The 27,626-nt window shown below is 45.2% G+C and overlaps 1 protein-coding gene across 3 annotated transcripts in view; it reads left to right on the forward strand.

The window, feature by feature from the left end:
- LOC145395911 (uncharacterized) overlaps positions 1 to 27,626 on the forward strand; it is a 92,632-nt gene that overhangs the window by 54,789 nt on the left and 10,217 nt on the right. For all 3 annotated transcript variants that reach the window (XR_013896671.1, XM_080269437.1, XM_080269436.1), the window contains exons 2-4: positions 4,742 to 7,012; positions 25,871 to 25,978; positions 26,242 to 26,508. Coding sequence is in view for 2 of the 3 variants with exons in the window: in XM_080269437.1 (XP_080125563.1) it covers positions 4,775 to 7,012; positions 25,871 to 25,978; positions 26,242 to 26,508 (2,613 nt within the window). In the remaining variant the exon portion in view is untranslated. The remainder of the gene's footprint in view (positions 1 to 4,741; positions 7,013 to 25,870; positions 25,979 to 26,241; positions 26,509 to 27,626) is intronic.

The raw sequence follows: 27,626 nt of genomic DNA on the forward strand, positions 1-27,626 counted from the left end.
CTAGGCAACAGTGCATTAATGCGAGAAATAAAGCAAATAGGGTCCTAGGATTTATTTCGAGAAGCGTGAGCAATAGATCATCTAAAGTAATACTGAAACTTTATCTAGCATTAGTAAGGCCACATTTAGACTACGCAGTACAATTTTGGTGTCCTTACTATAGAATGGATATTAATTCGTTAGAAAATGTACAGAGAAGAATGACTAAAATGATACATGACGTCCGGAACCTGTCATATGAAGACAGACTGAAAAGACTAAATCTGCATTCGCTAGAGAGGCGTAGAGTAAGGGGAGACTTAATTGAGGTTTTTAAGTGGATGAATGGTATAAATAAGGGAGATATTAGCAAGGTACTTAAAGTGAGCATACAGGATAGAACTAGAAATAATGGTTTCAAACTAGAAAAATTCCGTTTCAGAAAGGAAATCGGTAGAAATTGGTTTGGTAATAGAGTAGTAGACGAATGGAATAAGCTACCTAGTAAAGTAGTTGCTGCCTCTTCCATTGAGAGTTTCAAGCATAGGCTAGATAAGCATATGACAAATAAGGGGTGGATATAGAATAAAGAAAATATTATAACCAATACTAATTCAAAAATAAATTTTCTTTTCAGGTTACACTATGATAGTCTCTATTCTCCTTTCACACTTTCCTGTAAAATGTCCACGCCAGTTTTTCTATACGGCGTGGTGTTCTTTCTGACTTTTTCCTGCCGGCTTCGGCTGGAGGGTTTGGAGGGCGGGGGAGAGCCTTCTTCTTTGCTATCCTTATCTCATTCTAGTAGTTCAGTTACTCTTCTAGGAGCTGCCTAGCATGGGCCAACCGGCCTACTGCAGTTATCCTCTCTTCTTATGTTCTTATGTTCTTATGTTCTTGGTCTGCCTGTCTGTCCATATGTCTACGTGTGTGTATGTCTGTCTTGGTATCTGTCTGCCTGTCTTCATATGTCTACGTGTATATCTATCTTGGTGTCTGTCTGTCTGCCTGTCTTCATATGTCTACGTGTATATCTATCTGTCTTGGTGTCTGTCTGCCTGTCTGTCCATATGTCTACGTGTGTATATCTGTCTATCTTGGTATCTGTCTGTCCATATGTCTACGTGTGTGTATGTCTGTCTTGGTATCTGTCTGCCTGTTTATCCATATTTCCTCGTGTATATCTCTCTATCTTGGTATCTATCTGCCTGTCTATCCATATGTTTGCGTGTGTATATGTCTATCTTGGTATCTGTCTGCCTGTCTTCATATGTCTGCGTGTATATCTGTCTATCTTGGTATCTATCTGCTTGTCTATCCACATCTGTTTATCTGTATCTGTGTGTTTATATCTTTATCTATACAGGCTCAAATGTACAGAAATGACAATGATTAGGTGAATGTATACTGTAGTGATTCCTTAAATACGAGGCGCGGGGGAAGGGGGCTAGGATTGCGATAGAAGAGTTTAGAGGAAAGGTGGGACTGGAGTGTACTGGTGCTGTGCTGAGGAGGGGTTGATCGAGATGGTTTGGGCATGTTGAGAGGATGGAGGATGACAAATGGGTACGAAGGGTGAGAAAGTTGAACGTCGGGGGGGAGGCTGCCAAGAGATCAAGCAGCGTGGAGAGCCGGCATTGGGTGCAGGGCTACCGACAGCCATCACCAGACCCGGAGCAAGATTATCGTCTACGGGTCCCCCTCGCTCTGAAAACTGTAGCTACTCAGAGTTCAGCATACGATTAGACTGCTGCCAGACCATTATGAACGGTACTCTGATGTACTGCCAAAAGAATCATGGGGCGCCATAGCACCTTCCCCCTCCTGTCTATAAAACAACGATAATAACTACAAGGAATTATGTAAGGAAACATGAGATATAATAGTAAGGGAAGGAAACAAATGAATACATTAAAATTTACTATCATTTGTCGTGTATTCGTGCATTACTTTATACATGCAAATTGCACTCCATTCATTTTATACATGATACACGTTATATTTTCCACCCTCTTAACACTATCTGGGAGGACGCGGGCCCCCCTCTTGGGCCTGGGACCCGGCGATTGTTCCAAGGTGCCCCCCCCCCCCTTCTGGGCCCTGATTAGGTGACCATGGCCGACGCATGCAAGCACGTTGGAGCCATTATAAACGATACGATATCTCAAGCCATCACAGCTATATCTGTCCACATTCACCAACATCCCCAATATCTTTCCACCTGGGCCCCACACCCGACGCAGCCAGTCTGGGCGAGGTGTTTTACTCGTGTGTTATCAGCAGCACGTGGAGCACCTTGGCATCTTCCTTATCACCAGAATAGACCTATTAGTGTTGTTAGGCACCCCTCACGGAAGCGCTACTACACCTACCTGTCCATCTAACTATCCGTCTGTGTGTCTGTCTGCCTATCTATATATACGGGTGTCTGTCTATCTGCTGCATCTTTTATCTGTCCGTCTGTCAGTCTGTATCTGTCAAACTACAATATATGTCTGCGGTGTCTGTCTATCGATCTGCCTGTGTTTGAACCTGTTTATCAATCTGTGTGTGTCTGTCTGGCCATCTGTCTGTCTGTCTATCTATCCATCTATCTATCTATACCCATTCACCACCAGCTCACTATCTTTTCGTGTCTGCCAGTCAAGGTTTTTTAGGTCATCAGTAACACGTGTAGTTTGACAGTCTGTTTATGCCATATTTATCAGCACGAGCCTTATTTTATTTATTTATTTATTTATTTATTGTATTTATTTTTTTGAGGGGGGGGGAGCGGAGAGGGTCGTTATAGCCACTTTTGTCTGTCCACGTATCTGCTTATCTATCTCTTTATCTATCTGTCTGTCTTTCTCGTTTCTTCATCTATCCTTCTACCCACCTACGTACGTACCAGTGTCCACCTTAGAGAGAGAGAGAGAGAGAGAGAGAGAGAGAGAGAGAGAGCAATATGAAGCACAGAAGAGTATCAAGAGGGATATTTTCTCTGTCGTGTTGAGAGGAATGACGATTATGGAAGGCAAGCCACAATGAAGGCAGGAGTTGAGCGGCGAACTTTGATCATCACTAGAGAGAGAGAGAGAGAGAAAGCAATTATCTTTCCAGGGTGACGAATAAATAGCGGAAAAGACGACCCATTTGAAGCGCACTAGTAGATGTAGGTTTTTCATCGTATTTCGCTTGTTGTAAATTATGTTCAGGCGAAAGTGAGAAGATCGTTGTTCCTCTGTATATTTTTTTAGTCTCTCTCTCTCTCTCTCTCTCTCTCTCTCTCTCTCTCTCTCTCTCTGTCTCTCCGGTAAAAGTGCAAGGTCCAGCGGAAGAACTAAGCCCCTCTTAATTCTTATCAGTCCCCCCCTGATAAAACTGTCTGGTTTGAGCTGGTGTTGGTTTGATATCACTTTTTTCTTTCTGGGTTCTTGCCGCCATAGTATACCTAGCGACGTGAGTGAGGGGAGGAGGGAGGGAAAGGAGGGAAGGGAGAGAAAAAGGTAAGGAGTAAAGGAAGGAGAAAGAGGTAGTGAGGAGAGTCAGGAGAGAAGGGAAGGAAAAAGGTAAGGAATAAAGGAGGGAGACAGAGATAGTGAGGGAAGTCAGGAGGGAAAGGAAAGAAGGTAAGAAATAGAGGAAGGAGAAAGAGGTAGTGAGGAAAGTCAGGAGGGAAGGGAGAGAAAAAGATAAGAAATAGAGGAAGGAGAAAGAGGTGATGAGGAAAATCAGGAGGGAATGGAGAGAAAAAGGTAAGGCATAAAGGAGGGGAAAATAGGAAACTGATCGAATTTGTTTTTGTTTTTGTTTTTCATACGGTGTTGCTGATCAGAGTTGTTGCAGGAGTAAGAGTAAAAGGGGGAAAGAAGAGGAGGAGGGGGAAAGGGAAAGAGGGAGGAGAAAGAAGAGAAGGAGGAAAAGGAAAGAGGGAGGAGAAAGAAGAGGAGGAGGAGGAAAGGGAAAATGAGAAAGACAAGGGGTAGGAAGAGAGGGAAGGAAAGGTGGAAACTACTGCAATTACTCTTCATAACGTATTCTGGACTAAGTAGCGTGAGCAGTGGAATGGGAAGAGGAAGAAGAGAGGAGACAGGGAGGGAGGAGGAGGGGAGGATGTAAAGAAAAGTAGGGAAAAGGGAAAGGACAGGAGAGGGAATGGAAAAACGTAGAAAGAGGTTACTGTATAGCCTAAGGGAAAGGGCAAGAGGAGAAAAGATATGGGTAGGGAGTGAGAAATGGAAAGGAAGAAGGCGATGAGAGAGAGAGAGGGGGATGGGAGAAGGTAAGGGAGGGAAAGGGCAGGAGGAGGAGAAAGGATAAGGGTAGGGAGTGAGAAATGGAAAGGAGGAAGCTGATCAGAGAGAGAAGAGGATGTAGGAAGGTAAGATAAATGTGTACAGATGGCTTTGTGTTTTGGGTGGAGCTAAGATTTTGAAGGCTTGAGTGATGTGTGAAGAATTTCGTATATTTCACTGGGAATGCTGTTTGATAGGTGACGTGATCTCTCTCTCTCTCTCTCTCTCTGCTCATTCTGTAGATTGTAGTGACCCTGTTTTTAAGGTGTCTTTAATGGCCAAGTGTAGTCAGTTTTGAGGTTTGATTTGACTAGTAACCAAGGAGACTCATTTCTGGTGTTTCATAACTGAGGCACATTGAATTTCATGCACCTACAACTTCATATTTAGTTTGTCAGAGTGGTGCAGTTCCCTGAGCTTTAAAAAATTGGTTAGTATGTTTGTTACTGCGGCAAAGCCATACTAACCATACTTTCCTCTTACAGGTGTGGTGGCAATCAGAACTGTGGGTTGTGGTGATGAAGCCTGTGTTGGTGCGCCCTGAGGGGAGTGACAGTGCGAAGCCGCCTTCCACCTGCTACGTGTGTGGGTGTCCACGCTGTGCCGAGTACCCTCTGGCCGTGCGACAGCAGCCTTCCTCAGGACCATACTTCCCATTCCTGGAGACTCACGAGCCTCCCGATGGCAGTGAACCACCCACACCAGAGGGCATTGTTCGCTCCTGCTATCTGTGCTACTCGTACCTGAGACAGCAGTGGCAGCTGTATGAGAGGGATAAAGTGCCACCGGTGAAGCGCATCTATTGGCTCAAACGTGTGGATAATGGGCCCTACACTGGGGTGGAGGTTGGGGTCCAGAGTGAGTATGCCTCTCAGCTGCTGGGTCTCACCCCAGACCCCCCTGCCCCACCATCTGCCCCGGCCCCAGCTCCTGAGGTGAAGCGTCAGGGCCCCAGTGGCAGCACCAGGCCCCACCCACCTCCTCACACACCCGTTGCGATAGCCCCTCCTGTGGAGGTGAAGCGACCCCGGATCAACCCTCCTCAGCCCCAGCCCCCAAGCCTGCCCCTTCCACCTCCTGGGGTACCACCTCTGCCCTTGGGTTTAGCGGCGCCACAGGTGGGCACGCAGCAGGAGGCACTGGACCTGTCACTGGAGGGACGGCGCGGTGTCAAGCGTGAACGGGAGGATGAGCCAGCCAGGGAGAGGGGCGGGGGCAGGACAGAGGTGCTGGACCTGCGGATGCCTGACAAGAATGCCACCACAGAGGTTTGTTATGTGTGTGGCGACCACCATAAGAAGGGCACACTTGTTGACATCTATGCCACACAGCAGAGCGGTGCCTGTCCTTTCTTCCCAAGCCTCACACAGCATCCCCGACCCAGCAAGTCTCACCCCATGGAGGCGTCAGGGCGAGTACAGGCTTGCCGGGACTGTGTGCGACACTTACAGGCACAGTGGGATACTTATGAAGCCCACAAAGTGCCACATGCTAAGAGAGACTACTCCCTCAGGCGGCGAACCAAATCCGTGGTACAAGACTCCACTGGGTTCGTGTGCTACAAGTGTGGCCGTGAGCACCCCTCCAGTGCACTCTGCCTCCTATACTGCCGCCCCAACTCAGAAAAGGAGCCATATTACCCATTCTTTGAGAAGCTGGAGCCACCTGAGGGAGCCTCACCGATCTCCCCACAGGGCATGGTGCAGGTGTGTTCATCCTGCTCACACACCATCTCCCTGCAGGCCCACACAGATGCTACCAGAAAGTCCCCTACACGAGGCAGCACAGATGATGGTAATGGTGGGGTGGCTGGTGGCAGTGAGCAGAGTGGCAATATGGCAGTGACCCCTGCACTGCCACTGGTGCCTCGGCCGCCCTCTGTCTCGGCCCCAACAACATGCCGGGACACTGATAGTCAGGTGGAGGAAGCCACGTGCTACCTGTGCCACCAGAACCATGCACGGCAGGCCATGCACTGGCTCTCCATGGTGCCAGAGAGTGCCACACAGGACCGCATGTACTTCTCCTTCCTGAAGCATCTGCCGCGGATTGGTCAGAACAGTGTGGTTGAGGGTGGCCGTGTGCTGGCATGCTCCCTGTGTCACCAGCATCTCACCAACCAGTGGGCCGAGTACGAGAAGGACAAGGTTGCCGAGGAACACCGCCAGTTCTCACTCAGAGTTATGTCCATCAACTCACCCTCACCACGCCTCACCCCTGGACCCTCCTTATCCTCACCAGGCATGTCACCCACGGCGGATGGCTCTCCACCTCACTGTTTCTCCTCAGCCGCCGAGGCTCACCTGAAGAGCACATCATTGGACAATAAAAAACCAGGTGGATACAATGGCCAACCCTTACACACCTTAGAAGTGGTTCCAACAGAGAGTGACACCAGTACCCCTACCCTACCAGTCATAACCACCCAGCGAGCACTTAACATCGCCATCAACTGCTTCGTGTGCAGCTTCCACTCCAAGCCGGGCCAAACATATGCATTGCGCAGTAAACCAGTGGGCACCGAACCATTCTTCCCATTTTTAGCCAAGCACCAGTCAGCCCATCCTGAGGCACGTGTGGATGAGTCTTGCGTCCTGTCCTGCCACTGCTGCTTCCATTCCTTGATCCTGCAGTGGCAACGGTATGAAAAGGAACAGGTGGCCCACTACGCCCGCCTCTACGACACCTACAACTACACCTGCTTCATCTGTAGCCTCAAGACCTACCGCAAGAGACTCTACCTTCTCCCAGTGAAGGTAGGTTATGATGATTCTGCTTTCACATGCCTTTGCTTTAATCAAAGTTGCAAGTCCATAATTTTTTTCCTTTTAATCCTTTCAGTTTCTGTGACATTCTAGTCTTAAACATCCAAGTACTATGTCATTTTTTTTCCCTTTCAACATTTTTAGTACGGTTCTATTTTTAGCACTTTACTCCAGCCATCTCCAGACTTTTTTTTTCCTAGCTGAGGAATCCTGTCTTACTGAAGGGGTTTTGACACTGTTGACGTAGTGTTACAGTACGATATATTCCTGCTACTTCCAGACTATTATATTCAACTTTGGAGAGACTTTTGCAACTGGAGGAGTTAGGTACAACTTTCATTAATCTCTTCAGTATTTGGGGACTTGTAAGTTGAACAAAATATCGTGGAGATACCAGGAACAAATTATATAAATGCCTCTTAATACTCGTACTTTTAATATTTTCACCACAATTTTTTCCAGCTGTTTTATTCGTCAAAGGAAATACCGTACCATGTTGTGAAGTATTTGGCAGTCCTCCTCTGTAACCATTTAGTTTGATTACCTGTATTTATTTAATTTATTTACCTTTGGCACTCGTTCCCTTCTTTTTCTTTCTTTATGCAACTTCAGATCAAAATATTCACCTTGGAAACTTTTCTTACTGGGTATAGAAAATTCTGTATGCCTTTCAGCTCATTGTACAGGGTGGTCCGTATATACCACTCCCTTTCCACTTCAGCAGGGCTCTTCTCATGTCTGTCCTGCGTCATATATTCATTTTGTACCCCTACTCCACGCCCACACCAGCAGACTGATCCGTTCCCTCAGCACGTAAGATATTGGCAGGAGAGTGTCTGGTGGAGCGCAATTTTTGGGCCACCTTGAATATTGCTTCTCCCAGACTTTTTTCACCTTGGATGAGAGGGACGCCTTCATGTGGTGGCACTGATATAATGGGTGGTGGAGCTGCCTAGTTAAACAGACCTCCCTCAGTTCCCTCCCTAACCCCACGGGAGGAGGGTAGGAGGATGGTGGGCTGCAGGAGAGGGGCAACTTCAGCCTGCAGTCCACCAGGCTAGAGATGAGCTTGGGGTTGCCAGTCCACTACTACTACCACGACTACTACTGCTAACTATTACTACCACAATTACTAACTACTACTACTATGACTATTACTACTACTGCTGCCACAACTACTTACTCCTACTACTACTACTACTACTACTGTTGAGACAACATCTTTTAGTTCATCCTTTTTACTCCCAGTCGAGGTATATGAGAGGGGGGTGTGAGCTGGGAGAGGGGCGGTGAAATGGCTGGGGACAGGGCGACATGGAGGCGATTTGTTTGTGGCCACCCCCCACGGAATTAAGGCGTCTGGCAATAGATAGATAGATAGATAGACGATTTTGTATCCCTCCAAAGCTTCCATCCTGACCCTCACGCAGTAAATATTCTTTAAAATATTTCACTTGTACAGTAAATCTATCAGTATCTATCGCCATCTGTATGTCTGCGTTTGTCTGTCAGTCTATCTTTAATGTCTGACGCAGCATCTTGTCAGGAGCAGCCTTAGAACATTATTTGTTTGTCCCTACTCATTAACGATGCCACTCTCGCCTTCATATTCCAACTGTTTATCACTTCAAATTAACATTGATTTTATGTTAGAGAGGTGTGTGTGTGTGTGTGTGTGTGTGTGTGTGGATACCTGGACACGTGCCAGTGGTGTGTGCCTGAGGATATTTCGTTGCGTTTGTATACGTATGTGCATGTATGTGTTGTGTCTTTATGTTTACCTTTTGTTTTTATGTATACGTGTGTGTGTGTGTGTGTGTGTGTGTAGGTAGGTAACTTGAGCCTTGTACACTTGTGCATCATTATGTGTTGTGTATACATGTGCGCCTGTGTGTGTGTGTGTGTGTGAGAGAGAGAGAGAGAGAGAGAGAGAGAGAGCTCATTTAAAACGTGACCAAGTCAGTTTAAGCCAGATCTCACGCCTACTCTCTGCCCTTCCCAACGTTATCTCTCTCTCTCTCTCTGCCCTTCCCCACGTTATCTCCCTCTCCCCTCACCCTTTTTCCCTCTCCCGCCCCTCCCCCCTCCAGCCTCTCTTTCTCTCCACACACACACACACACACACACACACACACACACACACACACACACACACACACACACACACACACACACACACACACACACACACATGACCTTTCCAAACTTGCTCGTGCCGGATTTTAACAGGCGGGTACCGAGCATCTGCTGAGAGAGAGAGAGAGATTCACACCTCATTCACGCCATTCACTCACACCACTTTCACTCCCTCATTCATTTGTTTATACTTGTCATTCATTATTTTTTTTTCACTCACTTATTCATTCATACCTCTTTATTCACGCTGCATTCATTTACACATTCATTCACATGCTTTCATTCATGGTAATCATACATTCATTCATTTATAGTGGTGTTGCGTCATTGAGAGAGAGAGAGAGAGAGAGAGTGTGTGAGAGAGAGAGTGTGTGTGTGTGTGTGTGTGTGAGAGAGAGACAGAGTGTGTGTGTGTGTGTGTGTGTGTGTGTGTGTGTGTGTGTATGTATGTATGTATGTGTGTACGTATATGTCTATGTGTACGCGATACTCTTGAAATAGATTTTAGTGCCTGTACCCTAACCTAACAGTCCTCCTTCGTACCACACAGCTTCACATGTCACCTCTTAAGCACTAGTACCCACCGTCCATATTGAATACATACTAGGATTCTTTCCCTCTTGACTAGTGTGATGGTTTGAGCTGGGATGTGGAGGTTGTGGAATATTAATAGTGTTTATTTGATTGAGATCTGGCCCATGAGATTGTCCATTCACTCTTCATTCACATTGTTCGTTCACTTATTCCCTCTCATTCATTGTTCATTCCCGTTTTCCATCTCATTCATTTTTCATCCCTCCATACCCTCCCATGATTCATATTCACTCATTCCCTCTCATTATTCATTGTTCATTCACTTATTCCCTCTCATTATTCATTGTTCATTCCCTCATTGACTGTCCTTTCAATCATTCCCTCTCATTCATTATTCATTTACTCATTCCCTCTCATTATTCATACCCTCATTCCCTCTCTCTATTCATTCACTCATCCCCTCTCTATTCATTCACTCTTCCCCTCTCATTATTCATCACATTCATATATCCACCTCCTTAGTTTCATGGCGTAGTGTTTTATTTTTGTCTTGCCGTCTCCAAATTGTTTTATTTATCGGTATTTCGGACTGAGAGAGACTAACTAGGAGAGTGAGTGAGGAAGGGGAAGAAGGAAGGGGAGGCTGAGAATGAGATGGAGGAATGGAGTCGGTATATGCGAGAGAGGGGTTTTTGGGAGGAGGACAGCGAAATGACAGGAGACTGGGTGACATGGAGGCGATTTGTTTGTGGCCACCCCATACGGATAGATAAATAGGCTTTTCGAGCAGGTAGATCAGATACGCCTTCTTCAGTACGTTCACTACAAAAGAGGCCCTGTAGGTTTCATGGAATTTGCCTTGAGTAAGCAAAAATGTAAATGCAGGGCTCTTGTTTGACGAGCCACAACTCGCAGATGCAAGGATTTTTTTCCCTCGGCGAACAAATTTTCCCTGCAAGTCGCCTTTTGTCGAGGAAAAAATACATCCACTTCAAAACCCAGTAAACTACAAAATAAGTAAATCTCACTTAAATGAACACAAAAGTACGTTGTGATCGATTATGAAGTCTTTCCTTGTTGCCATTGTGAAGGTTTAAAAATAAACAATGTGTAAATTAATAAGTAATTATATTTTTTTCTCGTAAAATATTTCGGCTCGTAGCCAGCTTTTCCACAAAATTTATTGGGCTCGTAAATCTGAAACCTTAGGAGCCAAATGACTGGCAACGATCGGCAGTTAGCAAGAGCCCTGAATTGTACGCCATCAGATGAAGGGATGGATACTTCTCATTCACCTCACTTATCGTCATTCAGTCTTTACGTCGTTGTCTCTCTGTATCTGTTTATCTATATCTTTTTATCAGTCTTTGTCTCTTGGTGTCTATATCCGTCTATCTATTGCCAGACGCTGTAATCCCATACGGGGTGGCCACAAACATATCGCCTCCACGTCGCCCTCTCCCCCGCCATTTCACTACCCTGCTCCCAGCTCACCCCCCCCCCTCTCTCTTATACCTCTCTATTCCATTCCATCATCTCATCCTTGGCCTCCCCCTCCACCTCACTCACATATACTCTCCTCGTCTGTCTCTCACTCTCCATCCTCTCCCCATGGCCATATCAAATCCTATATTGCCTGGTCAGAAACGTACTGTATTTACTATAGGGGTCCCTTAACCACACTCACACCAGTCTTTTGAAGGGGAAGTGACCAGTCGCTCTTCCCCGAGTGGTAGCTGTTAGGTGAGCAGTGTTCTCCAACCAACCCTCTGATGTAACCCCATGGACCCACATCCTGTTAAATCTCTCTCTCTCTCTCTCGCGATTTTTTTAGCTGTGATAATTGTGTACGGTATGTCTTAACGCCCGTAATAACCTAGCCTTAGCGATTTATCCTTGTAGAACTAGAATTGGGCAGTTATAAGTTGACGTGGACCTTGTTTGTGGTGCCACGTGTACTGAGCTGTACTTGTAGCGGTGTTGTATTTGTTACTACTACTACTACTACTACTACTACTACCACCACCACCACCACCACTGCAACGACAACTACTACTACTACTACTACTACTGTTACTACTACTAGTACTACTTTTTTTGTTATTACGACCATTACTACTACTACTACTACTACTACTACTTCGTCATATTTTCTTCTATTACTAGTTTTATTACTGCTACTACCATAATTGCTACTACTACCACCACCACTCCTCCTCCTCCTCCTCCTCCTCCTCCTCCTCCTCCTCCGCCTCCTCCACCACCCTATTGCATAACTCCCATAAATATCCACATAAAAACTCTTGGTCTGGTTGCAAGTAGCGTCACACGTGTTTGTATGTACAGGCACGTGCAAAAGTTCTCCACAGTCCTCTATCATTTTTGTGTCTTGCCTTATTTCTTCCTCCCAAAAGACAGAGTATCCTTCCTTCATCTATCTATCTATAACCCGACGCCCTAATTCCGCAAAGGGTGGCCGCAGACAAAACGCCACCTCGACACTCCTCTATCAGTTCTGTCTTGCTTTAATTCTTACTCCCAAAAGACAGAGTATCGTTCCTTCATCTATCTATCTATCTATCTATCTGTAGCCCGACGCCCTAATTCCGCAGAGGGTAGCCGCAGACAAAACGCCTCCTCGACACTCCTCTGTCAGTTTTGTGCCTTGCCTTCCTTATTTCTTACTTCCAAAAGACAGAGTATCCTTCCTTCATCTACCTATCTATCTGTCTATAGCCCGACTCCCTAATTCCGCAGAGGGTGGCCGCAAACAAAACGCCTTCATGTCGCTCTGTCACCCACCATTTGACTGCCCTCCCTCCAGCTCACTCCCCCCTCCCTTATATCCATCCCTCATATACCCTTTTATTGTCTACTAATTGGTATCACATAGAAATAGTTTATATAGCACCTTCCACAGTCGGGAGAGAAAAGCCAGCGAAATATCACTCACTTCTGTACTCGTGTCTGGCCTTAGGTTCCTTCTTCGCATAAAAAAATAAATAAAAACTGGGGATCTGGATGTAAAAGTGTTGGTTGTGTCAGCGTGGTGTTACTATCCTTGTCAGTCACTTTCTTCCATGTTAAAGTGAAGTGATTGAGGTGAATAAAAACGGGATCTGAATGTAAAAGTGGTGAGAGAGAGAGAGAGAGAGAGAGAGAGAGAGAGAGAGAGAGAGTGATGTGCTATCCATGTCAGTCACTTTCTTCCAGGGTAAAGTGAGGTGATTAGGCTGGTGCAGCGTGGAGGGCCGTGAAACTAACTGGTAAACACAGGCGGCGTGCTAAGAATACGTGGGTTTTTGGCCAAGGTCACGTGCTGGCTGCATGGCTGGCTGGGGGGGGGGGTGTTGGGGGTGAAAGAGAAGGTGGGGAGACTTTAACCTTCCCTGGGGTGTGGGGGTGAAAGAGAAGGGTGGGGGGGGCACTTTTACCTCCCCTGGGGTTTGGGGGTGAAAGGGAAGGGGAGGGGGTGACGGGGGTTTGGGGGTGGAAGAGAAGGTGGGGAGACTTACCTCCCCTGGGGTGTGGGGTGAAAGAGAAGGGTGGGGGGGCACTTTTACCTCCCCCGGGGTATGGGGGTGAAAGAGAAGGGGAGGGGGGGGCACTGTTACCACCTTTCTCTGCTGTCTCTTGTCCACATCAGAGAGGGGGAGAGGGAAGACGCTATTGCCTATTGTCTTTATTATATATTGTCCATAAGTCATTTAGCCAGGTTTATATTAGAGAGAGAGAGAGAGACTTACCCTCTTTTCTGCTGTCTGTTGTCGAAAGCAATTAATTAACCAAACCTACATCAGAGAGAGAGAGAGAGAGAGAGAGAGGTGGGTGCCAGTGTTACCCTTCCCTTCAAACACGGCTGACCATAGTTTTTTTTTAATGCTCTCAGGGACATTGATTGGCCTAGCCCCGGGCCCCTGCGTCTCGAAAGGAGTAAGGAATGTAATGTTACCGCCTTTATTTTCTCTGTCAATTATTTGGACATGTGGAGAGGATGAGAGACTGACTAGGAGAGTGAGCTGGAGGGGGACAAGGGAAGGGGGAGACGAAGGATGAGCTGGAATGAGTGGAGAATTATTTGGACATGTGGAGAGGATGAGAGACTGACTAGGAGAGTGAGGTGGAGGGGGACAGGGGAAGGGGGAGACGAAGGATGAGTTGTCAGGAAGAAGTGGAGGGATGTGAGAGAAGGGTGTGGGTTGGAGGGAGGGCAGTGAGATGGTATAGGACAGGGGGATGTGGAAATGATTTGTTTGTAGTCACCTCTTACGGGATTAAGGCGTCCGGCTGTAGATAGATAAATATAGATAAATAGGTAGGTAGATAGATTTAGTTGATTATGCCACATGTACACTTAAACGTCTTTGTTAATCGCATGGAGAATCATTTGCACTAAAGAAGATTGCTGTTCTGTTCTTACCATCAACTGGGTACCTTTAGTCACATATAAAAATCTGTTCACTTCTGGCTGTTTCTCATTGCTTGATTTACAGATGCTTGAATCAGGTAGCTGTAGTAGTGAAATAGTGGGGGACAGGGCGACATGGAGGCGATTTGTTTGTGGCCACCCCCTGCGAGATTGAGGCGTCTGGCAATAGATAGATAGATACCGGTACGCATTTTACTCAAACTTGGCCTGAAATTGCCGTCTCCATCTAGTTCTGAACTGTAGCAATAGATGTACCATAATGTTATCTTACTGGTCACGAATAAGTGTATAGAAAGGATGTAGAGCAGTAGCATCTTTTCTGCCACTGAGCTACGTAAAATAAGCTGCAAAAGGACGAATATCTGAGCCAGGGTAAGGCGAAAGGAGTATAGTCAGAGGTGCACACGATCACCCACATATAAATAGTAACATGTAATAAAGGCGAATGTATTTTACTGCATAACTGTACGTGCAAAGGGAGAAGAAAGGGGGAGGGGGCATTTACTCCCTTTACACGGTGGCTTTGTCGGTTTGGCACTGGCCTCACATTAAAAGGTCGTTCTGGGGTGGATTCGAGCCCCACTAATTTTGGGGGGTTGAACGCTAGGAGCCTCTTCACATTCCATACTTTCTGACATTCCATATTCTTTGGCATTCCGTATTTCCTGACACCCCGTAAGTTTGTCAGTCCTTGCCTTTTAACATAGATTTAGCTCCTGATTTCTTATATAGTCTACCACATGACTTCCCTTGATTTTTGTACATTCCACAGAGAGGTATGTGAAGGGGGGTGTAAGTCGGGGGGAGGGCAGCGAAATGGCAGTGGGACAGGGTGACATGAAGTCGGTTTGTTTGTGGCCACTCCGTACGGGATTAAGGCTTCTGGTTATAGATGGATAGTTTTATATGCATTCCATACTTTTTTTTTGCAATCCATCCTTTTATATATTTCATACTTTTCCACGGTACATTCTTTTCCCTATTCTTTGATACTTAATACCTCTAGTCAGGCGGTGTGTGTGTGTGTGTGTGTGTGTGTGTGTGTGTGTGTGTGTGTGTGTGTGTGTGTGTGTGTGATTTAATATAACCTTCATTAGCATCGTCTCCGCCCCCCTCCACCATGTGCACTCCACACACATCGTCAGTATCCTTATCATTGTATTTCGACATTTTGCAAGTATGACCCACCAAACTCCCACCCAGACGTTATGTTAAATTTAAGACACCCATCAAACTCCCACCCAGACGTTATGTTAAATTTAAGACACCCACCAAACTGCCACCCAGACGTTATGTTAAGATTAAAACACCATGCAGTCATCTTGTAACATCCTTCCTCACACCACTATTTTGTATCAAGGACATTACAGATCCTCTTCGCTCACTGCTGATTTACACCTCACGAATATAACCTCCTCCCCCCCTCACACCTGCCCCTACCCTCCCCAGGTTTGTGTGGTATATCGTGGGTGCATTGACCTCTGTAGAGGCGGTGTTAGGCCTGGTGTGTGGTTGCCATGTGACTATACACCAGCCCCTGCTTAGTAACCTGTGCCATCTCTCTACTTTGCCCTTACCCACATCCCCATACCACCATCATACCCCAGGCCCTCCCTCCCCAGACTTATACCTACCCCACTTTTCCACACATACAGTATACGGTACCAATCCACACCGTCTACCCTTCTGCCCATACCCATTACCACCAGACGCCATTCTGCTGTCACCGTACCCCTACCCATATCCCTTACCCACCAGCCTTCCTTTACCTCTACCCATACACCTAACCTCCCCATCCACTGCTGTACTCTTACCCATCACCCTGCTGCATCCCTATCCATAGACTCACCACTCCTACCCTTACTCATCACGATCCCCAGAACCCCGACTCACATACCGATTCATCCTCACTCGTCTCACCATCCCACACTGCTGGTTCTGGTATATATTGGTTGGTGGGTAGGAGGAGAAGAGGTTTGGTTGAAAAGATGCAGTGAGTGATGTAGAAAAAAGTTTTATGGTGTAGGTGTATGAAGAAAAAAGTGGGTGTAAGTGTATGTTGGTCTTGATACTGGAGTTGAATTTTTGTCGCCTGATTCACCCCTCACTAATGCATCCCTCGTCCCATCCCCCCTACCTCTACCTTACTCCATATATCGCCGCTACCAAGCCTACCTTCAACACCCCATCTGCTCTTATCACAGTAGTCTTTATCGTATCTCTGCTGGCTTATCCATTGTTATCATCTTTAGCAACGTAGTGGTGGTTATTATGCCATCGTCATCACGTGCTTACCTGTTCATCATTATCCTCAGCAGCATCGTGACCATCCATCTGTCCATCCAGTATCATAACCATCTATCCATCCACTCACTCACCCACCCACCGACACACCCACCCACCCACCGACACATCCACCCACTCACCCACCGACACATCCACCCACTCACTCACTCACCCATCTTATTCCTAATACTTCCTGTTCCTTCTGGCACATCACCAAATACTTTTCCATTAACTTTCCGTCTTTTTTCCCTCCTGTTTCCCTTGGAGATATCTAGTGAACACCTCTTAGGCTTTCTTTATTTTGTACTTTTTTTGATTTAACATGATGAGCAGAGGAAGGAAAAGTTTCACAAATAAATTAATAATCCATACACCAGACTACAGGTGTCCTCTTCGTAAAAAAAAATTCTTTCGGGTCTGTTCCTCTATTTCCTTCTCAGATTTTCTCACGTCTCAAGCAATTACAATGTCTTTAGAGGGTATTCTTCTCCCTCAGTGTCCTCAGTACGAAGGAGGAGTAGGATTATGTGGTTCTGATGACTTCCCTTCACTTCCGATTACTTTGAACAGGAAAACTCTTCGTCCTTGTTAGCTTGCACCTTGTCCTAAACTGTATTCAAGTGTATAAATTGTAGCTGTGTGTGTGTGTGTGTGTGTGTGTGTGTGTGTGAGAGAGAGAGAGAGAGAGAGGGAGTAGGTAAACGATAACGTCATTCGGATCAAATCTCTTTGGGTGATTAATAAGCAACTGGTGAACAGTACGACAGTCAATGGAGGATGCACACACACACACACACACACACACACACACACACACACACACACACACACACACACACACACACACACACACACAAGCTCTTGGCACAGAATCGAATATCGATGTATGACGCAAGTGTAGAGTTTCTTGGAATAATTTAGAGGCGTAGGTTATTTTTGGTCGAGAGAGAGAGAGAGGGAGAGAGAGAGATAAGGGGGATTCTCAGTGGATTCTAACCTTTGACTGAAAACATTGTAAGTCAGACGGTGTGGACATGGTGAAGGTTTAATTCCTTAAGGCCGAGCGCTCTCTCTCTCTCTCTCTCAATCTACCTAGCTAGCTTCGGAGGGCACCCCATTAGTGAAGACTTTTATGAGTACTGTATCAGCTTTCTTAAGTTTGGAAAGTATTTTGAAATAAATGTTACCATGTAATAATAATACTACAGTTAACAGTAATAGTCATTATTATTATTATTATTAGTAGTAGTAGTAGTAGTAGTAGTAGTAGTAGTATTGTTATTATTATTATTATTATTACTTCCGCCAACGAATTTGGGGGAGGTTATCTATTCATCTGTGTTTTCTGTTTGTTTATCCACACGGTATCTCCATAAGTTCTTAGTGAATTTCAATTAAATTTTGTGGAAGGGTGGGCCATGGGTCAAGCATTTCCTTAAATATTGGGGCGCATCCGGATCCTGTGTATCCCTCACAATATCTCCAAAGGCTCTCGATGAATTTCAATAAAAATGTGGAGGAGTGAGCATGGGTCAAGATCCGGACCCATTTTAGTGGTACTGGCATTGGCGGAGGTTTGCGCTCTCTGTGTGCTTTCTAGTTATTATTATTATTATTATTACCGGTATTATTACTACAACTTCTACTACTACTACTTCTTCAGTAACTTCTGCAATTACTACTGCTACTACAACACAGTGATAGAATAACAGGCAGAGATCCTTGTCAGTAACCAGGCTATGAAGGACATATACTTATCATGTACACACCTGTTTAGGCTATACTTGGTAGGTAAACAAGTGTTGCAAGTCAGTAGCATTCAGTACCTGCCTTGCACAGGTGTTGTTTACCGTGTATTATGGAAATCGTTGACACACCTGGCCTCCACAGGTGTGTGTGCGTGTGTGTGTGTGTGTGTGAGAGAGAGAGAGAGAGAGAGAGAGAGAGAGAGAGAGAGATTAGCTTAACTTCCCATCAGTAATTTTCTCACGTATCACCCAAGTGTTAATCTTTTACCCTTTAACACACACACACACACACACACACACACACACACACACAGAAAGAGAGAGAGAGAGAGAGAGAGAGAGAGCATAGTAACTCTTGTACCTCTCCACAACAATAATAATTTGCTTCAGCTTATGTGACTGAGCAGCAAGGGTTAGATCGTCTCTCTCTCTCTCTCTCTCTCTCTCTCTCTCTCTCTCTCTCTCTCTCTCTCTCACACACACACACACACACACACACACACACACACACACACACACACACACAAACCTAATAAATCCGTCTGTCAGGCAGGTACCTTAAGTATGGAGTGCGTTCTGGCAACTTGTCAAGTAGGGTAGGCAGACCTGTGTTGGCAAGGGAACAGGCAGGCAGAGAGAGAGAGAGAGAGTTAGAGAGGAAGTGTGTGTGTGTGTGTGTGTGTGTGTGTGTGTGTGTGTGTGTGTGTGTGTGTGTGGAGAGAGAGAGAACTGAAGAAAGCTGATACAGTATTCATAAAAATCTTCACTAATGGGGAGCCCTCCGAAGCTAGCTAGATAAAGAGAGAGAGAGAGAGATGGGGGGGGGGAGGCAATATTGTTCCCGTGATTTCCTTCTAATTCGATGACTAACGCACCCTGGCCATCACACCAACGAATAACTCTCCAGCGTATTTTTGTCTTTACGTCATTACGGCTGTCAAAGCATACCGTATATCCTTTTATTGTCCCTGTACGAGGCTAATTCAGTGACTGTGGCGTACCCTGGCGTCAGTAAAATAAATAAGGGAAAAATATCACAAGTACATCGACAAAGATAAATAAAGGGACGGTATAATTTGTCCAGCTTTGAGTAGTCGCAAACCTACGCTTTTTATTACCGGCATGTTAGTGTAGGAGAATTTATAATCAATCATCCCCAGTATTTCATCCCATACCGGTATATGAAGTAAGGTAGATTTAGCATTAGTGTTATGGCCTCTTCACCCAAACCACCTTGTATCAGTAACAGACACGATGAGAACACGTCTAGTATGGTATTATTTTCCAGCTGAGTAGGTCATAGGAGCCGTGTTGGTACTGTCACCATTCTCTCATATTGGGAAGCTTATTTTCATTCCAGGCAGCTATACACAATTCAACCAGTAGTCAATAAAGGGACCCTGAGTGTTCATCCTTTCACCACACTCCCGTCTGTCTACCTATCTATAGCCCGACGCCCTAATCCAGCAAAGGGTGGCCACAGACAGAACTCCTCCAAGTCGCTCTGTCACCCATCATTTGACTGCCCTCCCCCCAACTCACTCCCCCCTTCCTCATATACCTCTCAACACCATCCCTCCACCTCATCCTCGGTCTTTCCCTCCCTCCACTTCACCTACATACACCCTCTTATTCAGTCTTCATTCTCCATTCTCCCCACATGTCCGTACAGTCCTACCGGACCTGGGTTCAAATCCCCGCTGGGGCAGGGAACAGTTTAAGGATTTGAATTTCACATAAATCAGACTTCACTGATCTACCAGAAGACCCGCCGACATGTCGTAAAAATACCCCCGCTAATACCAATACACCAGTCCTGTATGAGACAGCCCTAGCATGTATTCAATATGAACGGTGGGTGTTAGCGCCGAAGTGGTGACATGTAGAGGTGTATGGCATGTAGGAGGACTACTGTTCCTAGATAGCAGGCTGTGAAGCCTATGCCCAGACTCGGACACATAAAAAAAAAAAAAAATTGCGTACACTATTCCAACAACACACCATTTTATTTAGTACCGGATATCACAGGAGCTGGAGTGTTAATTAAGGGGTCCGAAACAGCCTATATTATTTGTCCATTGGTGTAGCGATTATATTTGACACATATTATCACGAGACCCAGCCATACCGCCTATTTATAGACGGTATTGTGACGCATAACAGCCTGGCATCCCACCAAACAGTACAGTCATACACCCATATATCTGGCCCTTCCCCCACATGCCTAAGGGAACTGTGCACTATGGTAATGAATCTGTGTGTGTGTGTGTGTGTGTGTGTGTGTGTGTGTGTGTGTGTGTGTGTGTGTGTTACTCCCCAAATGCATAATGAGTAAGAGGAAATGCCAGTTCAGAAGAATGTGTGTGTGTGTGTGTGTGTGTGTGTGTGTGTGTATGTATGTGTGTGTGACTCCCCAAATGCATAATGAGTAAGATATGCCAGTATAGTGTGTGTGTGTGTGTGTGTGTGTGTGTGTGTGTGTGTGTGTGTGTGTGTGTGTGACCAATCAAATGCATGATGAGTAAGGTGAGGAAAGTCCAGTAGAGGAACAATAGTTGAGCCGTCGTATTGTGTGTCGTGTCTTTACTGCTCTCGCCAGAACTCGCTCCTGTGTTGGGATAATCTGTCCTCCTCATCGCTAGAGACTGAGGGGAAGATCTGATTAGGCCTCCACTCTGTTCCCCTCCCCTCTCCTCCACTCTGTTCCCCTTCCCCCCTCCCTCACTAGTCCCTTCCCCCCTCCCTCACTAGTCCCTTCCCCCACTCCATTCCCCTCTCCCCTCCTCCACTCATCCCCTCCCGCACGCAATTCCCTTCCCCCCTCCCTCACTAGTCCCTTCCCCCCTCCCTCACTAGTCCCTTCCCCCACTCCATTCCCTCATTCCCCTCCCTCACGCTTAAGGCCACACACTGCACTACAGAACACAACCTCCTTATTCTGATGCCGCGATGCCGTATTGTTTGTGGTTTATTTTTGCCACCTCTAGACGATTTTACCCAGGAAATATACTGCAGGGATTAATGGGCGCCGTATCAAATCCCTCCAGTTTGAAATCTACGCTGAAAAAAATCCCCTGGTTAGTAAAAAAAAAAAAGGGGGGGGGGAATTTTTTTTTTTTTTTTTTACGTGGAGGAATATTCTCGACCAAAAACACACAGAGATGAGACTAAAAATGTGACCGTCCAGCTGAAGTGAGTGTATTGTTCATGAGTAATATTTTCTTTGGTCACCTATTTCGGATGGGTAAACTCTCTCTCTCTCTCTCTCTCTCTCTCTCTCTCTCTCTCTCCTTCTGTGGGTGAGGGTGTGGGGAGGATGTCTGGGTGTTCGTAGCGGTGGTGGCGAGTTGTGGTGTAGGGTGATGATTGTGGTAGTGGTATACTGTAGGATGGTGGTGGTGGTGGTGAGTTGTGGTGTAGGATGATGATTGTGGTAGTGGTTTAGGATGATGGTGGTGGTGTAGGGGTACTGGTGGCTTTGCGTTATGGTTGTGGTAGTTGGGTGGTGATGTATTTGGGTAGTATAGGGTGGTGGTGGTGGTGGTATTAGGTATAGACTTCTAGTGGTTTTAGTGGTAGTGGAGGATGGCTGTGACTGGTATAGGTTGGTAGTAGTGATGGTATAAGGTGGCAGAGATTGGAATACTGGTATAAAGTGATGGTGTTTGTGGGTATAGGAGACTTGTACTGGTGGTTGTGGTATAGTGCTGGTGCTGGTGGTGACAGTGGATAGTGGTAGGGGGATAAGATGGTGGTGATAGTGATGGTAGTGGTCCTTGTAGCAGTATAGCAGTGTGTTTGCTAGTGGTGTAGGATGTAACAGTGATGGATGTAGTGATGGTAGTTGTAGTAATAGATGGTAGTAGGGGTATTGCATGATTGTAGTAAGGGTAGTTGTGCTGTAGGGGTGTAGGATGGTAGCAGTAGTGGTGTTGGATGCTAGTGGTGGTGTAGGGGTATGGTGTTCGTGGTATAGATTTAGATGTGGTATTGTTGGTGTTAAGGGTAGTGCTGGTAGGATGGTAGCAGTAATGGTGTGGGATATAGTGGTGGTGTAGGGGTATAGTGTTAGTGGTATAGATTGCTGGTGTTGAGTAGTGCTGGGAGTCCACCTTTAATATGTCAGCACTTCCCTCACACCAGCCTCACCTGCCCAATCGTCTCAGTCAACGTAATCCACAAACAGTTTACCAGTACAGTTTTATTTGCCAGTCTGCCGTTTACATAGTCTACTTACCAGTCATTGTTAGTATTGCAGTTAGTTGTCACAAAAGAGTCAGTGTATACCCCCCTCTCTCTCTCTCTCTCTCTCTCTCTCTCAGTGACCCATATACATAACGTGCACACACCTGCATAGATAAATACATACATGTGTACACAGCCCATTCCACAGTGAACCGTTTACATCACACACACACACACACACACACACACACACACACACACACTCACACACACACACACACACACAGCAACTGGCATCAATACTTTCAGGCCAAGGACATCAATAACCCCCACTAGGAAGGTTGTATGTTTAGCTGTTTTATTTATTTATTTATTTATTTTTCATTTCACACCATTATCGAAAAACTAACGGATAAAACTGATCAAGATTTGGAATAATGATTGAGGGTGAGATGAGCAGCTGAGGAAGATTTTGGGCCAGAAAGGTCAGAGGTCATTAAAATAAAGCTTGGATAGGATTGCATCAAATTTGGAATATTGACTAATGACCATGAAAGGGTTGTTATGAAATTTGAGCAGAACAGGGTGAAAGGTCAAGACCAGGCTCATGATCTGTCTATCTATCGCCAGACGCCATAATCCCGTAAGGGGTGGCAATTGACTTTGAGGTATTTGTTTTACAGGGAGGGGCACCAACCCTCCACCAACCCACTTGTTGACACATAGGTAGCACGTATGGTTTGGTTATACGGTTACCACCCAGCGTTGTAAATGGTTTCTTGGCTTATAGGAAACCATTTAGCTTGTCACTCAATGTAAAGCCACCTGTAAAGGAAAGAAAAGCAGCAAGAAGTGACAGGAAAGATGGGAGAAATAGGAAGAGAGTAGGGTAGCACAGAAAGAAAAAATAATAAAGGCTACGGAAGAAGTAGGCAGCACTATATCAAATGAGTGAAGACAGGAATTTAGTAAATAATGCTTATCTCAGAAATTAAGCCAGACAAAAACACAAGACCTGGTAAAAATCACCTTCATTTTTTTACCATAGTCTTCATAAATGACCTTTTACTCTTGTCAGTGGGTGAAGTTTGACCTTGCACTCTGGAATATTGGTGGAGGTTTGTATTCCCTGAGTGCCCTTGGATGTTCTTGCTTCATTCAGATGGCTTTGTGCTTCTGAGAGAGAGACCCAAGTTGTAATGTAGTTTGTATCACAGTCCCTCCATTTTGAACTGAGCTGAAGGAAATATGATTGAAGACAGTGAGAGTAAAGTAGAGCATTGTACTTAGGGTTTATCTAATTCAATTGGATAATGTATTTCATGTTTGTATCCCTTCAGACAAAATTCAGGAAAGACTTTAAACCTGAGAGGATTAAGTAACGCACACACACACACACACACACACACACACACACACACACACACACACACACACACACACACACACACACACACACACACACACACACACACACACACACACACACACACACACACACACACAACTTCCATAACTGGCCTTTCCTCATGTTACTCATCACATTTTGAGGGTCACTAGTTTACACACACACACACACACACACACACACACACACACACAACTTCCATAACTGGCCTTTCCTCATGTTACTCATCACATTTTGAGGGTCACTAGTTTACACACACACACACACACACACAGCATCACTAATAGAAGACAAACTGATAAAATATGCAGAATGAAATAATCAGCTAACAACAAGGGGGGGAAAAAAAAAAGGACCTGAAATGAGCTCAAGCACTTTCCCAGCACTTGTTCATCCACCTTTCCACTTTAGCAGCTACATCATATTCCAAGTGTGGCAGTTTATTTTGATTATTACACCCGTTTCTTGTATTTTGTTTATGCAGGTGTAGATGATCCATTATGAATAGTGGATATGTTGGATGAGAGAGAGAGACAGGTTAAAGTATGAATTCGTTATTTTCCGTAATGCTTGTGAAGATGGTTCTGTGTAGTCCGGTACATCTATCTGTCTGTCTGTCTATAGCCTGACACCCTAATCCCACAAAGGGTGGCTGCAGACAAAATGCCTCCAAGTTGCTGTCACCCACCAATTGACCGCCCTCTGGTACATAAGTGAAAATAAAGATTCCCAGCTCTAACCTGTCTCGCTCCCACACAACATTTTTGCTGGTGTAATATCAACAAGAGGTTATTGAGATGTATTGTGCAGAATCAGTCATGAGGGAAGAGGTGTTGAGAAATAAAATCCACGTATATTGCGATTCCCATTTCGATATATCATAAAGCATAATAAATACCCACTAAAGATCTGAGTTGCTAATGCATTGTGATTGAGGTCAGTGATAATGTAAAGGATGGTGTTTTGTGTGTGTGTGTGTGTGTTTGTACTAGTATGTACATGTATATATCATCTGAATTTTGGTTCAGTTTTCTTTCATATTGCATCTGATAATGAGAGGAGATGTGCAGATCAGAATTTAGTGTTTAGTAACAATGATAATAACAATAATAAATATAATCATCATCATCATCAACATCGGGACTTCCTTTCCAACCCTAGGGCAGGGTGAGAGGTAGCAATGTCCAGACAGCCCAAATTTGCCCAGTTCAATGGGTCATGCCTCCATTCACTCACCATTCAAGCCCCCAGAATCCTGGGTCTATCGGATACGCCAAAAACATTCACCACGTTCTGTAGCTTCACATAAACATATCCGGTTGAGTCAGTCCGAACGCTGCCACATCAAAAAGGGATGCCGATCCCTGATCATGCACTTCTTCTCACAACATTCATCCAGCCAGCTCGATCTCTTGTCAGTTCCCTAGCCTCACCGACATCCAAACCTCTCTTCCCCACACACTCATCCACCATATCTCTCCATCTTCTCCTTGGCCTATTCGCCACCTCCCTCCATCAAATTCGTTGAGATGTACCTTTTTCACCACTCTTCTTATCCATTCTCTCCACATAACCATACCATCTCAGTACACTTTCTTCGATTCTGGTGTCCACAGACTTCCTCACTCCACATTTTTCATGAGTCACATTATTTCGTATCCTATCCACCCTCTGTACTCCACATACATTCCTCAGCAGTCCCAGCTCCACGGCACTTACTCTTTATCCCCATCATGGCATGGGAACCATAGGCTAGGCAACATTTTATCCAGAACATTTAAAAGGTAATTTTCTCGGAAATGTGCTGAAAATTTTATTAATCAGTCTGATAAACTGTCACACAGCAGCCCTAGTTTTAGGGAGTGGTAATAACCAAGTGAATTTTTTGTGCAGCTTCATCCTGTAGTGACTTTCATTTTGTAAAAAGGTAATTTTTTGGTGGTTAACTGGTATTCTGTAGAAAGGGTATTTTACTGTAATTACTCTTAATATGAAGAATTTCTACCTATGACAATACTGCATTGTAAATTTGCACTTGTGTTCTGTTGTATATATATATATATATATATATATATATATATATATATATATATATATATACATTACCTTGTTTTGTTTTCCAGGACTATCCATTCTTGAAGGAACACAATCGGCCATCAGGAGGCATGGTGGTGGACAGTGGACACTCAGTGGTTGTGTGCAAGGACTGCTACTCCTCCCTCAAGAGTCAGGTACACACACCTTCCTCTCACGTTTGTTATGCTCTGGCAGGCTACTGTGTGACCCTCTTACTTATCCCAGTCTTATCTCTTACATTAATGAGATACATGACATACCTTGGCCATATTTTCAGTCTCCCCTTCTTCAAGTTGGTGTTTGCTGCGGGTTCCTGGAGACAGGTAATGGCATCTACTGATAACGCATGGGCTTTGATGTTGCAGGTCCCTAATGTTGACTCATATCAAAACTGGTGTAACTTGTCTCACATGTACAGTACTTAGAGTTGGAGAGATGGGGTGTGCCCGTGGAGAAGAGGCAGTACAACTGGATACAGCGCCCTCCGCCGCCAGAATTCCAACAAGACCCCCACGCCAAGTCCATCCAGGTGTTTCCCTCGGGCACTCAGCCCTCGGGGGCAGAGCCGGGCTCCTCTAGCCCAGGCTCTCATCCTGGGACCCCTCCTGGGCCCTTGACCCAACCTGGAGGTGGGGGCAGCCCTAGGGATACCCATGGCCCAATGCCACTGGGGTCATCCAGTGCGGTACGTGTCTTGGTTTGTGTGGGCGGCCACTTCCTCTGTACCAGCCTTCGCCTCACAAACAACAGCTCACCTGTACATGCCGTCTCACAATTTCACATCATGTTATCAGGCTTTGTTTCATAACAGTATTTGCATCTGCTTCCAGTTACAGTTGAGAAATACCAATATTGTCAGTCTTGTGAGACAGCAAATAATCAGTTTAGGAATTCACAAAGAGCCGTGCATACTTCATATTCCTGTTTACCATTCAGAATCAGGCATTATAATACATGTTAAATTTTCCGTGAGATTACTGAATATAATATGATACAGTAATTTTGAAGCCTTGTAGGGTTACTGAAGGCCTTAATATTCTCTAAGTAGACCTGTGCACTGGTGCTCTTATAATTCCTTACTTGGTCACTTATTTCCTGAACTCATATTTAAGCTTAACCTCACCCTCATTTATGCTTGGGTACTAGATATAACTACATAACTGAATGTAAATAAGTGAGCAAGTTCTGGTTAAGTTTTGTGTGAGCTGGTGTGAATGTCTGCATGATCAAAGTGGCTGTGGCTCTGGTTTCATCTTCTTTTTCAGTCTACCACTGTAGCCTAGATAGGGTAGTACAAGTATTAGATGACAAAGAAGGCTCTGTTTGTATTTAGCTGGATATCTTAATTACTCAGAGTTACATAGACTTAACTCCTTCAACCCAATATGCCTTTTTACATTTTGCTCTGGCTAATGTCTAACTACAGTCCCTTCCCCCCCCTTCCCCAACTTTGAAGACTTCCCCTTCATAATGAACCTCCATTTTAGATGCTTTGGTATTTGAAGGGGTAATTGAAGACTATTAAACCTCTCCTGTTAAAAAAAAATCTCTTAATAGAACAGTATCATCAGGAAGTAACAGGAATAGAATGTACTGTAAGACCGCTCCTGCACCCCCTTTATTATGATGGGGTTATAGAAGGTTCTGTCAACCTCTGCAGTTCAAAAAGTCTCCCCAAGCTTGTTCAGGCCACCAGGAAGTTGCAAGAACAAACTAAAAGGGCATCTTGGGATGGAACTGGTTAGAGTAGTTAGTTGTACCCGTTCAGTTTTGTATCTTGAATGATCTGAGCTCAAAGAGGAG

This window comes from Coenobita brevimanus, chromosome 33, assembly GCF_032717465.1.
Source record: "Coenobita brevimanus isolate Jiangsu-jjx chromosome 33, ASM3271746v2, whole genome shotgun sequence".
Lineage (NCBI taxonomy): Eukaryota > Metazoa > Arthropoda > Malacostraca > Decapoda > Coenobitidae > Coenobita > Coenobita brevimanus.